This window comes from Camellia sinensis, chromosome 2 (genome assembly GCF_055761805.1).
Source record: "Camellia sinensis isolate YWXY chromosome 2, ASM5576180v1, whole genome shotgun sequence".
Taxonomy (NCBI): domain Eukaryota; kingdom Viridiplantae; phylum Streptophyta; class Magnoliopsida; order Ericales; family Theaceae; genus Camellia; species Camellia sinensis.
The window spans coordinates 102,766,692-102,783,245 of record NC_138962.1 but is presented as its reverse complement, the minus strand read 5'-3'; the positions used below and the strand labels follow the sequence as shown (position 1 = coordinate 102,783,245).

The 16,554-nt window shown below is 35.4% G+C and overlaps 1 protein-coding gene across 8 annotated transcripts in view; it reads right to left on the bottom strand.

Moving 5' to 3' along the window:
- Positions 1-15,670, bottom strand: part of LOC114308457 (nuclear pore complex protein NUP107-like) — a 38,056-nt gene extending 22,386 nt beyond the window's left edge. For 5 of the 8 annotated variants that reach the window (XR_014361428.1, XR_014361427.1, XM_082915313.1 and 2 more), the window contains exons 1-10: positions 15,460-15,664; positions 13,091-13,458; positions 12,029-12,098; positions 11,027-11,140; positions 10,046-10,079; positions 9,833-9,958; positions 7,101-7,259; positions 6,703-6,795; positions 6,468-6,635; positions 6,023-6,121 (exon numbers count right to left, since the gene is read on the bottom strand). Coding sequence is in view for 6 of the 8 variants with exons in the window: in XM_082915313.1 (XP_082771439.1) it covers positions 6,023-6,121; positions 6,468-6,635; positions 6,703-6,795; positions 7,101-7,259; positions 9,833-9,958; positions 10,046-10,079; positions 11,027-11,140; positions 12,029-12,098; positions 13,091-13,458; positions 15,460-15,539 (1,311 nt within the window). In the remaining 2 variants the exon portion in view is untranslated. Of the gene's footprint in view, positions 1-6,022; positions 6,122-6,467; positions 6,636-6,702; positions 6,796-7,100; positions 7,260-9,832; positions 9,959-10,045; positions 10,080-11,026; positions 11,141-12,028; positions 12,099-13,090; positions 13,459-15,459 lie in introns of those variants that run through there. The other 3 variants (XM_082915318.1, XM_082915314.1, XM_082915316.1) reach the window with 3 other exon arrangements.
- Positions 15,671-16,554: the final 884 nt, after the last annotated feature.

The window sequence follows — 16,554 nt, the reverse complement described above, 5'->3', positions numbered from 1 at the left end:
GCCAAGCAAAACCTTGACGGTACCATGGTCCTAGCCTCCAATTCACAGTCCTCCGATGGTCCCCAAGCGAGGTTGCCTAGGCCCCGCTCCTAGCCTAGAAAGCCAAGTGGTTGAGTATAATGAGTGGCATTAAGGCAAGCCTTAGGTAGCTATGCGAGCATATGTCAGCCAAAGGACTGAATGGGCAGCCAAGGGCTCAACTTTAGGCCCCCAAGAGAGCGTGGGTGAGCTAAGAACCCAAATGGGCATGCAAGTGAGTCTAGGTCCTCAATGAGCGCATAGGCAAGCTGACAGCCCAGCTCATTTGTCTTGGAGCTCTCCATACTTGATGGGGTGCATGCCTCGACTTAGGCTAGGCATGCAATCTCAATTGACAGTGGTGCCTTAGAGGTTTGCCACGTGGGGGTGTGATGACAATGATGCGGCGCCCGAAGGGCTTGCCACGTGTCAAGCGTGGTATAGGTACCTACAGTAGTCTTGTATAAGATAATAATATATAATTGTCTCCCAAAAGAAAACGGATTTTACCCTGTAAATGTGACATCAAAAAATAGACAAAGTCATCTCACCATTGTGCTACTTCATTGCCCTTCTACAACTATATTTAAACAGTTATTCAACTAGATAACAATATGACAGGTCAACAACTAATTCTCCTTTCATTACAGCAGTTCAAGAAAACTAAATTACAAAGATTAACTATTTGCAATATCAACCACCTCTTGTATCAGTTTACTAGATAATTTTTAGGATTAATTTCAGTTTTATCCCGTAAACTATTGTCGTTTTTTTCTATTTCATCACTAAATTATCAATTTATCTATTTAATCCGTAAAAATTTGATTTCAGTTCATATGGTCCAATTCCATCCAAATCAATAATGAGGGAAACCTAATCCACTAGGCAAAAAGATAATTTGACAGTTTGGACAACCTAATAGTGGGTTTGGCAATAGTTTTTTTAGTAGTTTTTTTGTTGGCTTTTTTGTCTTTAGTGAACTTTTATAAAAAGAAATTTTCAAAAAAAAATTCACTTTTAAGTCCTACTAGACTAAACAGACCTGAAAAGCAACTAAAAAAAAACTTTAAAATTGTGTTTTTTGAGTTTTTTTCTCTAGTGAGCTTTTTTTGGAAATTTTCAATTTTTTCCTACTTTTAAGATCCACTTAGACTTTTTGGGTGGATAAGATCCATTTAGACTTGACAAACCTAAAAAATAAAAAGTTTTGGCACAAATTTTTTAAAAAATCACTTTAAAAAAAAAAATAGGCAAAAAAATGTAGATTTGTTAGCTATGCCATACATAGCCTAAATCATACAACAACTATATTAGACAACTTACACTCTACAACTATACACCCATCCTCTTCTCTAACCCTCATTTCAAATTAGCGAATAAAAAAATGATTGTTGGGTTCATGTGGTTTAAATTGTTCAATTATTAAAATGACTTTTTGCCCATCAAATTAGGTTTTAACATTCAATTGGACTACTTTAGTTGAAATTAAAATCCTTACGACTAAATAAAAATAAAGGGTAACTTACAAATACACCCCCTGAAGTTTGCTTAAAATACAAATTACTCCCTGTAGTTCTGGAAATTACATCTCGCCACTTCAAGTATCTAATTGCATAACCAATGACCCTTTTTATTAATAAATCATCAAGTCAATCAACAGTTTTTAATAATATCATAAATATATTTCAATTAAAAATTCAAGCAATTTTATTGTTGTATAGGAGAGTGATCAAGAATTTCATTTTTTCTATTAATTTTGGTACATAAAAATTTTTGGCAAGGGGGTATTTGTAATTTTCAAAACTATAGGGGGCAATTCGTATTTTAACTTAAATCTCAAGGGGTGGATTTGTAATTTAGCATAAATAAAAGTCATAGTTAAAGGACGAAACACAGAGTGGCGATAGTTTCAAGAAACATTTTTTTGAGCATCAACAAAGAATTTTATTAAAAAAGAAGAATGAGAGAAGACAAAAAGTCCTCAAACAAATAGATAGAGAAGGCAGAACAGTCAAAACAAAAAACGTTGAATTCCTAGCACTAGAGATGGCAAGCAGCAACCTAATTCCTAGAAATCAAGAAAAATAAAACTCCTTCAAGAGGAGGAGAAGCAAATGCCCAAAATGAAGCCAAATATCCCGCCCTATTTCACAAAGCCTCCTCATCTAATTCCTTGCCGTCAAAGATTTGTGCATTTCTCTCCAACCAGATAGTCCAAGAAATAGCAAACACAATACAGGACCACATTGTTTTGGCTCTCTTGTTGCCACCCAATCCATTGAACCTAACACGAAGCATATGAATGCAGTCCCGCGGAGCAAGCCACTGAACATCACATAGGCAAACAAACGCTACCATAAAGCAAAAGCCACCCGGTAGTGCAAAAATAGATGATCCGCCAATTCCGAGTTCCTCTTTACACATCACACACCATTGAAGACAAAGAAAGTGATTAGGCCTTCTCCTTTGGAAAAGGTCATTGGCTGTGACACCCTTCTGAGCTAAGGACCACATGAAAAACTTCACTTTATGAGGAACAACCACTGTCCAAATTTTCTTATAAAGAGCACACAAAGGGATCATCAATGAGTTTATCGGACAAAGATTTACAAGAGAAGACCCCCAAAGAATTGATATTCCAAACCCTATTATCACAAGAGGAAGAAAGAAAAACCCCATCAATCAATGACAACAAAGAAGCCAACTCACCAGCCTGCCTATCATTTAAATTCTTACGAAAACCAAGATTCCAAGAAATGGGTGCCACATTAGAACATGCCACCGACGCTATTGAAACATCCCGAGTATGAACCGATCTGTAAAGGAGTCGAAAAGCTATATCGAACAAGGAATCTCCTAACCAAACATCCTCCCAAAATCAGATACTCACCCCATTCCCCGCTTTCAATGATAGGAAATTGGACACTTGTGGATACAAACGAGTGATCGACTTCCAAGGAGAACGACAATTGCCTCTAGTAACCACATTAGAATATCTACCATTGGCATGAACTTCATACTTGCTTTTAATGATAGAATACCATAGCGACCCACTTTCAACAGGAAATCTCCATAACCACTTACTCAAGAGGGCAATGTTCCTAGTAATAATGTTTCCTATAGAAAGAGCCCCTTTATCCCTAGGAAGAGAAACAACCTCTCACTTAACTAGATGATCCCTTTTACCCTCATCACACCCTTCTCAAAGAAAATCTCTCATCAATTTCTCAATTTTCCTTGCAATGTTGACCGGAATTTTGAACAAGGATAAGAAGTAAATAGGAACATAACCCAACAAGGACTGTACCAAAGTATACCCCCCCTATAGATAATAAAGCTCACTTCCAACCCTCCACTCTTTTCCCAATTTTGACAAATACAAGCTCCCAAAAAGATGCCGATCTAGGATCTCCTCCCAATGGAAGCCCCAAATATTGAGAGGAAACTACTCAATGGGACATCCCAGCATATCCGCCATCCTTTGAACATAGGTAGACTCCAAATTAATACCCACAACACTACTCTTACTAAGATTGACCTTGAGCACCGACACAATTTCAAAGATTCTCAAAAGCATTAGCAAATTGCCAACCTTGCCCTCCATTGACGGAAAAAAAAAATAGTGTCATCCACAAACTGTAAATGGGTGACACCAATCCTATCCCTACCCACCACAAATCGTTTGATAGCATCCTTTTCTTTAGCTAGATCGATGATTCTACCCAACACATCAACAACTAAAATAAACAAAAATGGTAACATTGCATGACGACATTCACAATGACCTAAAAGAATTTCCAGGCTTACCATTCACAATGACCGACAAATTGCATGACGACACACACTCCCAAATCCAGCTCCTCCACCTAGACCCAAAGCCTTTCCTTTCCAACACAAAATCCAAAAGCCCTAATCCACATGATCATATGCTTTCTCGAAATCCACCTTAAAAATAGCGCTCTTTTTATGCAATCCTCTATACTCCTCAATTAAGAAACACGGACGCGAATACGGATGCGGACACGGACACAGACACGGGACATGGCGATTTCCAAAAAATGGGGACACAAACACGGCAGGGACACAACAATAAAATATGTTTTCATATATTTTTATTTTCTATCTACATTAATATTACATCCACAAACAATGAATATTAACAAAAACTAACTCTAATTCTATATTTTTTTATACCAAAAAAAAAAAACACTTTTAAATTAACACATCTTTTTTTATAGATGATCTATTAAGTATTTAAATCTAAGAAAAAAAATAATAAGCATTTAACATTCATCAAAAGTACTAAATAAAATGGAAAAAAAAGAAGATAATTTGGCATGTCCCTAGTGTGTCCCCTGAAAATAAATTAATTAAATAAAGGAACACGCCATGCGGTGTGTCCCATACTTGTCTCTGTCGTGTCCATGTGTCCCCAAAATGTCAACAATCTCATTAGCCACTAGGACCACATACAGGATTTGCCGTCCATGCACGAAGGCCCCTTGTGAGAGAGAAATGATTTCCCCAAGGACAGCCCTAATTCTTTTGGAGAGCACCTTTCCAAAAATTTTGTAAAGTGATGTAACCAAACTAATGGGCCTAAAATCTCCAATCTTGACCGACTTCTCTTTCTTGGGAATGAGACAAATGAAGGATGCATTGGTGCATAAGTTAACCTCTCCACTCTCAAAAAACTCACCAAACATTTTCATAAGATCCCCTTTCACGATCTCCCAACAGTCTTGATACACTTGCCATTGAGAAACCATCCGGGCCTAGAGCCTTATTTCTCTCGCATTCAAACACGGCCTATTGGATAGGCACCGAACATTCTTCAAAGGGTCTCTCGAGCCAACTGGCTTTCAAGGTATCCACAGGAGCCCAAAAAATACCTTCGATCCCTAGACGGTCCAGTCCTCCATCAGAATAGAGAATCGAGTAAAAATTGAAAATCTCATTAATGATTTGCTGCTCCTTATTCACCACCAATCCTTGCCCAATTTTCAAATTTTTAATGAAATTCTTCTTCCTTTTCCCCGACACAACCGTATGAAAAAATCTTGAATTGATGTCGCCCTCTTTTGCCCATTTCAACTTAGCTCTGTCCCCAAAAAATCTACTCCCTAAAATCAAGCTCTTCCAACTTTAATTTGAGCAATGATCTCTCATCTCTTGAAGTCCTAGATAAACACTCCCCAGACTCCTTTGCATCCAAATCTTCAATACCCTGAACTAACTCTGCTTTCAACTCATTTAGATCACCAAAAACTTCACGCTTCCAAACCTTTAAACTCTCCTTGACCCTCTCAACTTTCGCATAAAACCCATGGACTCTTCCATTCTCCCACCACTCCTTGAAATAAGCTTTAAAGGAGCGATTTTCCAGCCATACGCTCTCGAATATGAAGGGGGTTGGACCCCATTTGAAGGGATAACTCTCAAAAATCACCAGGCAAAGGTCCAAAACAACTCTTGGCGCTACCTCTTGTTGTAAATTAGGAAACAACTCCTCCTAACCCAAAGTACGATGAAATCTATCCAACCTATAGCAAACACGATTCTCTTGAAGATTAGACCAAGTAAACCGAGCATTACTCAAGGATAGATCAATCAACTCACACTCTTATAAAGGAATCGAAATCCCACATACTTCTATTTGTGGAAACCCCATTGAGCTTTTCTGAAATCAGCCTAACCAAACAGCCTCCTCAATATATATTATACATATATCTATATATATATGTTGCAATACATGTTGTAGAAGCTAAATAGACATGCTTGGACTCAAAACCACAACTGGGAGAGCTTTTGCATATGCTCATATGCATTTTATGCCAAGTAATAGGTAGAAGGAATAAATAGTTGATTGTTCTTAAAAAAGCTCAAAAGATGTATCAAAGCAAATTATGGGGGAACAAAAACTGAGAAAAAAATTATTCACCCAAAAAAAAAAAAAAACTGATAAAAAATTAGAAGGTAGCATCATTAAGGAGCAAAAAATTACCTCCCAGTCTGTACAAATAGGAAGAATACGCTTCAAGTTACTACATTGGGCTGCATATACTGCTGTTTCATATTTCCCACCATCTTGCTCTGCAATTCTCTTCAATATAAGAAGGCATAGAAGAAAGAAAATCACTCAATTGATCGACCATTTTTTAATGGAGATATGGCAGCATCTTATTAAGCTACGAACATTGAGAATCTCCAAACAACAAGAGCAGAAAACAATTTACAATAACATCGATTGTCTACCAATCTTACAAGAGAGAGTGAACAAGATTTGATTTATCAATCAATGGGAGTTGCTGAAGAGAAAACTTAGAGCCACAAAATATTGAGAAAAAGGGAGCACAAGGAATTTGTGTGCGACATTTATAGAAATCATTGTAACTGCATAAGAAAGTTTGTTCACAGAAAGTACTTTGATTAAATATTTTTCCCCGTACCTCTGATACACAATAGGTAGCCCATTTCCAAAGGCGCCATTGGTGACCAATGCCACTTTCAAGTTCAATAGCTTGCAGTGTTCTATTCTTTGCATTTTTTACCAGGGCTTCAACTGATGGACATAGGTCCAACCCTCCAAATGGGCATAGAGTTGCAGCTCTCCATGGCTGTCCAAAGGGAATTTAATATCACAATGGGACTGAAAGTTTACAACCTCAAAAATATTTTGCATACCTGTCCAGCAGACCGGCAAAGATCACATGCCTCCTCTAGTCTGCCAGCCCTTAACAAGGTCCAGACATCTTCCAGAAGAGATTCATCTTGTTTCTGTTGATATTAAAATAATAATAATAATAATAATAACAAATAATAAATAAATAAACAAACAATACATTTCAAAAAATGTTAAAAATCTTATAGATCTACTAGTTTCAGGAAAATTGAAGCCAACAAGATGTACGGCATAGGATACAGATACAGTGCGTGGTTGCAAAGCTGAACAGATGTGAAAAGGACTTTAATATATTGAAATGTAATCAAAATTATATTCAAAATGTACTACAACAGACCACAAGCAGTTCATCGGTGAAATAAAATTATATATATTGAGACAATTGTTCATCGAAGAGTACTTTATCATCGGGTAGTTGTTCAGCATGTTCACGCGTTGGAGCATCAAAATCCAAGTGATGAACAGTTTTTGGTTTTGAGACACCTTTCTTTAGAGCACGTTGGGTATGACGCCAAACCCCAGAGCTGGGGAGATAAGTACCAACATGAGAACCTCTCACCTGCAAAGACAACCAACAGTTATGCCAACCATACCACAGAACTCCTAATACAATTTCAGTCAAATTATTGTGAAGTTTAAACTATCAGGGAAGAACCAAGGAAATCAAACAATTATTTTTAAATACAATCTTCTTCAAAGAAGATAAATGACTAAATGGCTGCCGAATGGTTCTTTGGTATTCTGTCTAGATATTGATAATAGGACCCAACATAGCTTAATCATGGTTTGATCCTTCTGCTTTGGGCCAACCACATGTTCAAATATGAAAACTGAAAGTCAACCGGGCTAAAAAAACAATGTGAATGAGAGCCACAAAATTGTCATCCCATAGTCTATGTTTTCATTAAGACGTCTCCATTTTCATTTTGCATGACCAGAAAGCTTAGTCAACATTTGCTTACCCATCTCACGACTGGTGGTATTAATGAAATCTCCAGCATCCATCAATCAATCATCCATTTCAGCCTCCTCTGTTTTAATTAAAGTTCGCCCTTATGAGTGTGTTATTCCTTCACTTCCTGGATCTTGTCCAACAATAAAGCACACCCATTGTCCTAATTGACTTTCTTCCAATTCGATACATATGCTTGATCCCACACAACAATGTTTTTACTTTCATCATGAAATTAACTTAAGGATATTTCCTTACATCTGCGCTTTTTTTATCTAACAATTGATAGATAAAATCAGCAGTCTTCATAATTTGTTGGACAGTGGCTATCCATTATCATTACACCCTCACCACCTGCACCCAGTTCTACAAAATCCTTTTACCAACTCTAGTCTTGCTTCTCATATATACCCATTGAAATCTAAAGCATCTCAACTTAAATCAAGGCAATCAAGCTCTAAACTATCAGTCTCTACTAGTCAAACTAGTGATCACAAATGGCAAACAACATGGGATCTCTTCCCTGAAGTGCCTAACCAATCCAACCATAATCAATCCAAAAGAAGACCTTCCCAATGCAACCTTAACCTAGTGTAAAAGAATCACTTCAGTGGACTTCTTGCCCCCCATGTAATGACTCCATCAAAAGCCACAAAACAATATGAAGATGCTCATCTTTCCTTCAGTTGCATAACATAACAATAACTTCCATGGATAACCAACATAATACTAAACCACATAATATACTACTATTCTTGTCTCATTTCTTGACCTTTGCTCTGTCACCCTCTTAGTTTCACAGCACACCTAATAAATTTTTCACATAGCAGTTGATGCAGCATTTATATCCCTCTTTATTCCTTCTCTGTTCTCTCATCATATAAAATACCTCCTCTATTCCACATGCAGATATCATCAATACTTTTTTACTAATAAAATAAATTAAATAAATACTCCCTAGTTAAATATAATTTATTCCACTGTAATAGTGCAAACCTCAGTTTTGTTACGCTTCATCTTACAATGAGACTATTCTTATCTTCAAAGCCCTCAATTAAAACCTCAATGCCTTTCCCATATCTATAAATTGCTCCCAAAAAAAAAAAAAAAAAAAAAACAGATACGGTTCCTAAAACCAAGTCAGTCAATAATTTCTGCTGCAATGTGTTCCCCTGTGTGGTTTATTGGGTAAATAATGAATGTAAAGTTGTCACTGTTCCACATCCTTTAAGTTCTTCATGACACGAGCATTTGATCCTCACCCATGATGCCTATAATATAATCCATCTCTAGTTTCTAGATGACTTATTGTAGTAAGTACATGCATGTCTTGATCACCACACACCATAGTTGTAAACTTACAATATGGATCGTCATGTGAATTTTTATATATCTTTGGCTTACTAGTCTCCATTTAAATATAATTATCTACTTAAGTAATCCCTTTTCCAAGACTATATCATGCATTGTAACCTTCCCACCAAACAGCCTTCAGAACTACAATGTATTAAAACAAAATTTTGCTTTCAGAATACAATTTACAATTGCTCCTGTTTAACCCTCCAAGGGCCCATCACTACTCTCCTACAACCAGGCAATTAATGTTGCAAGTCACTGATTCTTCTACCAAATCACATTCTCCTTTTACTAATACAAAATAAAAGCTTTAGATCTTTTTCTTTCAAATTTCAGCACATAAAACCTATTGCATATTTTATCTTCTTTGCCACCCAATATCTTGATAATATATTTGATTTATTAACGTGCACTGAAATCTCTCCAGGGAAAAAGTCTTTTTGATCACTAAATTGTCTGCTAATTTGGAAAGAAGGCACTCCAAGCCTTACACCTCATTGATGTGCATGTTAAAGAAAAAAGATGTTAATTTTCACTATCTTAAATCATTTGTTTACTAAAATAGACCTCAAATAAACTAAAAAATAATAACAGCTGAAAATAGCCACCTTCAACTATGATAATTTCTCTAAAAAAGGAAAAAATAATTCAAGTATATGGTGGATTATGGTATCAATTCACAATAGTTGGCAGCTTCAGACTATCTTTTGAAATGCAACAAGAAAGACATTCAAAATCAAAATTAAATTTTAAAAAGTAAAGAAACAACAAACCATGGATAAGCATTAGACTGTCAAAACAGGAGAAAGTAGCAGAGTCATCACCTCATTATCCAAATCAAGCACTTTGGAGGCTAATCCTTCAAGCCACTGAACAATCCGGAGGCCTAATTGTGCTGTATGATCTGCAACAACAAACTGGCAAGCCTCCAAATGCGAAGTTGTAGGCGACTGTCATAAGGCATTAGATGAACTCACAAAATAAGAGCAAGAAAACATAATGGAAAACTTGAGAGTTAACAATAGAAGATGCATTACCAGCATCAGATCTTCTGGAAGTTCTTCATTTCCTGCAAGAAGATGAATAAAATAATTTCACAAACAAGCCAACATAAACATGCAGGAGCCAACAAGAATACCTTGTCTAAACATTCAAGTACGCTAAGTAACTTCAATATGCATCATTATTCCTAACCAGGAAACTATGTGAGCAAATATGTAACTAAAGTTTGAACATTCTAAGATGAATGTTGGGATAGCCAATCATCTAATTTAAGAATTCAATTTGTGGGAAGTTATGTGATGAGAAATGTACATAAAAGAATGACCAATTTCACCATCAAATAGAAATTTGTTTAATAAGGAAAATGATAACACTTTGTAAAGGTTTCTAAGTATTCAATTAGACATGGTATCAAGTATGACATGCACCAACAATCAGGAATAAAAATCTTCCAAGATTTCTAATACTAGCTGATTCATGATCCGATATTGTAACATATACCAATGTTGTCTCATGAAGATCATTACACCATGAACCAGCAAGATTCTCAGAAGTCTACATAACTAGCCCGATTGAAACAGTGGATTAAAAGGTGAGGTGCAGAGTGGAGTGGTCAAATATTACATTGACCAAGAGAGACGAATTAATTGTAAATGTTGAAGAGAATAGTCAGATCACTTATATGCTCATATATTCAGCAGGGATGTAACTGACAAATATAAACTTCAAGTGTGCTTTAATCTAGTAACATGGAACTACTTTAAAATCATTTTTGAATGTCACAATGCTATTTCTTCTTAAGCACAACTAAATAATTTGATACCAACAGAGAATGGATAAATTACGCAAATACTTCACTCCTCAATACATAAATCATGAAGTATGAACTTCCCAAACTTCAATGAGCATGCATTCAAGAAGTTTCAATATTGTTGTGGTGACACTGTAGAGCCCACTTTATCTATATAAAACATCAATTCTATGATAGGAACATTAATGGTAGAGATTTATTTCCTTTCCCATATAGGTACCACAAAAGAGACCAAGAAGTAGCCTCATCAAGTAAGAGTTGAGCCTTCTGCCTCATCAACTTGTCCTCCACAATTCTTTGTCTTTCATTGGATCCATACCTACGGAAGTAGAGCACAGGATACAGTAAAACAAACAACCAAGATGCTAAGCATTACCAAATTTAATATGAAAAAATCAAAACAAAATATTCATGATAACTGCATCCTACGAACCTCATTCAGCACAATTCAGAGCCAGTATTTACAAACAAAAAAAAATGTGCACTATACAAAATATTTTAGGCAGAGACCTTTCTCCTAAGAAGTATAGACACAGACACGTGACACGACACGGACAAGCCGACACGCTAATTTTCAAAAAATGCAGGACACAACATGTGAGGGACACGCATGAAATATATAATTTTATATATTTATTCTATATTATATATATGAATATATTATTCAAAGATAATAAAAAATGTAATGTGACACTAATTCCTATAAATTTATATGGTTTTTGTTTTATTATTGTGCTTGAGTTGTTTTGTTCAAACTTATAGTTAGTTTCACAAGTGTCTAATCAATAGACACGTGTGTTTAAGCACTAGACACGTGTATCCTCCAAGTGTTCAAAAAGTGTCTGGGTCTTCAAAAAAATTTAAAATAGGACATATTTTGAAGAGTGTCAGACACGTGTCTTAAGAGTGTCCAAAGAGTGTCGGTGTTCGACACGGACATGACACGGATACGTTACCTTCTTAGAAGTATCCGTGCTTCTTAGCCTTTCCCATTGTTTCTTTCTTTATAAACTAGAAATGAGACTTCCTCCTCCCTTGTCTACCCACCTCCTATTTTCATCCTAATAAAGATACGTTTCTCGTGCATGCAAAGTAAAATACTACAATAATATTCACAATACTCAACATGCTACAGTGTACATGTGCACACATTCCGAAAGAAGACTCTTCAATAGAAATACAAATATACGAGAAGTGTGAGACCCACCTTATTGACTCTGATACATTGCGGCAAGATCTCTCAAATTGCAATATCAAATCAGGGATAGGCATCAACCCTGTGATACATAGACTGTCAACTGTAAGATACACAAGGGAATCATAAATGTTATTCATAATAAGTTTTGTGGCAGAAGAAACTTGAGCACAGAAAGGAAATTCTGAACACCAGTGTAGTAATTTAAAATGTGAAACAAGATAAAGCATCCATTCAGCTTTCAAAGAAGCAAATCAATAATCAATGTAAGCTTCTCAAGTCTACCATCTTAGGTCCAAAATCCTCCAAAACTTTCTCCAGGAGTTACGGAATGGAAATATTTATTAGGTTAGCACCAAACAGTTACTAGATCAGCATCCGACATGGCTCAGAATAACATAAATAAAAAATTTAAAGATTTTGTAATATGTAAAATAACAATTTAACTAGAGGATAGAAAAGTTAACTCAAAATGAACTTCAATTGAGGTCAAAATCAAATTTCATTTCTAAAGAAGATCATAAGCATCAAGCAATTTGAAAAGTTACCATGCCAGTTTTAGCAAGTAAAATGGCTATCCCAAAAACAACAAAAAACCAAGTAGCATTGCACTATTTCATCATCATGCAATCCTAAATGGATATATACCATAATGTATGACACAAACAGAAAAACTCCACATAGGGGTGAACTTGGATTTACACATAATTAAACACAAAAACATAGTGGCATCACATATGCAGAAGCGTAATCAAATAGTTCCTGAAACTCCAAAAGATTAATGCACTTGATGAATTGCCCTCTTTGATGTCACTGAATCCACAATAATTAAAGTTCAATTTTTTTTTTTAAATGATCCACTCAGCTCCAAAATTGATAAACATTAATTAGATTCAAGAAAACATCTTGTGATCTCACACCTACATAAACTGGCATAGGTTAGATGAATAAATGCAACTTAAACACATCCTTCAAACCTGGCCAAAATCTTTAACCATTGACGTAAGAGACCAATCCATATGCAAAAACACTGAGAAAATTGTGATTTTAATTGAGAAAATTTACTTCAAGCACCTTGGAGAGCAGAATCAAGTAGAGAAGCAAATAAAGTAAAAGTTGTATCTCCACCATCTGACAATGCATCATCCTCATGCTTGCAAGATTTTAATGAATAACTTCCAGGTCGACGTATTGAATCAGCAGCAGCATCTACCTCAGATACACCGCGACTGCCAGCCAATGATTTTCTCCACAAAGCAGATTGTGTCTTTGCAGGTGTTCCTTCTAATTGATCAGAATCAAAGCTCTCAACCTCTTGTTTGATATCTTCAAGAAAAAGTGCAGCGTTTGGCCGCCTTTCAATGCTCTGCCCGTCATACAAAATCCTGGTTCCACTGAACTTAGAAACTGAATTGTCGTGACTGGAAGTTGAGTGCCTTTTCCTACACATTGCATAATCATTTAGTGCAGGTATGCACAAGCGAAATACAGTAAATTCTGTAATTTGTTAAAATAGGGTTGGTAAAAATGCACTTAAAGTGCAATAACAGGAGCTTTTAGTAGGTAAAACGAAGCGTATTCACAACACTGCACTAAAAACATTCTATCTAATACGCTTAAATCGAGATTTTTTTTATATTTTAACACATAATTTATCAGCTCTACTTTTAGATTACAATGATCATGGTGGTATGCTTAATGAGAATGATCATTATACACTTATAGGATTGTATTGCATTGCTTATGTTAGGCATGGACCACTAGTGTTTTTCAATTTTGACTTTTAGATATATTTTTATTCAAGCATATACTTCATTTTGATTATGACTATCAAGTATCATGATTGAGAATAATTTGTAATTGTGAATATTTGGTAAAGCACGTGAGAAATTATATAAAAAGATTTGTTTAAATGGTATATGATTAGTTGGTCACTTTGTTATATTATCCATCAATAATTGTTTTCAAATTCAAAGATATTGGCAAGTGATGCAAAGTATAAGAAGCACAAGGAAGCGTAAATTCAAAAAAGCGACAATATTTGAAAGTTGGCAAGATTTCAAAGAAAAACCAATAGGAACCATATATAATCATATTTCTAATATTATTAGAGTGTTATTTTATTATTATTTTTAAGTTTTCTAGGATTTTTAGGGCAAGGGTATGTTGGTAATTTTCATATTTGTTGACATGGGCTGTAGGGGTTGCCCATGGATTATCTTGTGGATCAAGTTATTTAATTAGTTTTAATTTATTGTTCTTATTTGGCCTTAAATTAGTTTTGAAAGTCACAGTATTTTTAGTAGTTTTCTTTTTTAGTTCTAGTTGGAATCGGAAATCTCTAAAGCTTATATAAAGTTGTGTAATGCTTCTAAGTTAATAGAGTTGATATTAGAGAATTTTAGAAGCTTTGAAATTTTCTTACGGATTGTGTGACGCAATCAAATCCCAGGTACTAAGAAGGAAAGACATGGACACGCGACACAACACATATACGATACGAACATGCAGACATGCCAACTTTCAAAAAATGTAGGACACGTGGGGGACACGTATAAAATATATAATTTAATACATTTATCATATGTCACATATATGACTATGTCATTCAAAAATAATAAAAAATGTAATACAACACTTATTTTATAAATTTACTTTGTTTTTTCTTTTATTATTGTATCCTAAGTTATTTAGTTCAAACTTATAAGTTATAACTAGTTTTATGTGTGTCTACTCGATGGACACTTATGTTTAAGCAATGGACAGATGTGTCCTCCAAATGTCCGGATCTAAAAATCTTCTAAAAAAATAGGACACATTTTGACGAGAGTTAGATACATGTCAGGAAGTGTCCAACGAGTGTCAGTGTCTGTGCTTCTTAGCCTAGGTGTGATTCCTATAACTATCTTCTTCTTCTCCTTCTCCTATTATGTTTTCTGCACTTTGACATTAAAATCAGCCCCAAAGCTCACTGTTGCTGCTATCTCTATTTGTCCTACATCAACAAGCCTGTGCAAATTTGAACTACAACCTTTGTACAACTGAATAAGACTCTAACCATTTCAGTTAAAAGGCTAAATATATTGCTATTTGACTTTTTAACTTTTTATTATATATGTTATGAATCATTATCGTTATAATTATTTTCTGTGAGCTTTGCACCTACGCTCCAAGATGCCTTTGCCTTCAAGTGTGCATAACGCTTTCACCAATTCATTATTCACCAACACTGCCTGAGAGCACAATGCACTAATACTACGGGGAAATAAATGTGGTTAGACCAAATTGATGGAAATAAATATGAACAACCCAAATGATACTGGTTGAAATTGGGCATTTTAAAGATACAAAGGGGTTGTTATGATAGTGAAGCAGAAATAGAGGGAAAAAAGTGACTGGTACTGAAATGCAAAGCGTATGGTATGGTAAATAGAACAGAATACCCATAACGACGATAGCGCTCTCTGGTGCTGAGATCTTCGGGGTCGAAGTAGCTGGGAGAAGTCTCCATATCAACCTCCATCGCTGCAAATATTGGTTGTGGAAATCCCCAAAACCCTAAATCACTTCAATTGTGTGTCCAGTCTGGCTTGGATCCAAGATAGAGAGATACAAAGGGTTTAGGGTTTAGACAGAGACAAAGCAGAGGGAAGAGAGACGGGAGTAGGATCTGAGGAGGAAAAATTGGCTAATGCATGTCACAACAATGATATGGTGTAACGCACAATCAAATTCAATAACAGGCTAGCCGGCATCGTCATCACCAAACAGCCTTTTGCCTTTTTTGGAACCCAACTTTTAATTCACTTCTCTCCTTCTATAAAAAAAATTAAAATGTTAAAAAAACCTAAACAGTTATCTTTTAATTATCTTTCCAAAACACTCCTTTGTTGTTATTTCCGTTTGCATTTTTTAATTTTTTAAATCAATCCGCACTTTTTTCTCTCACATTTTTTTAGTTTATGCTTTCATGCCAAAAATTTGAATTTGAATTCTTTTTACTTAAAAGTCTACGCATGAAAATAGGAAAATATTTTCACATACTTAATTATCTCAATCCATATCATTTCTTAGTATACACACTTTGTAATTTAATTATTAATTAATTTTCTCAATTCATATACTAAGGCCTCGTTTGGCAAGAGGCTATTTTAGCCAATTAGCCAAAAAGTTACTAAATTAGCCAAAAAGCCAACAACCCATATCAAAAAGTCAAAGATTCTCTTTTCTCTCTACTTTTTGCACATCTTTTCGTAATTAGCCAAAAAGTCATCCCAAACATACAAGTTTTTTTTACCTACCTTTTTAGCCAAATAGCCAAAAAGTTACTAAATTAGCCTGTTCCCAAACGAGGAATAAATGTATCAATTATATCATTCACTCATATCATTATACACACACTCCTTCAACCCTCATTTCGCACACTTGTCCCTCCTTCCATACGCTGGCTACTGTTATGGTTTGGAAATTTGTAGACCCACAGTGTTACAACAGTCAAAGTGAAGACCCGCATTGAAGAACTAAAGTCCTCTATTGAA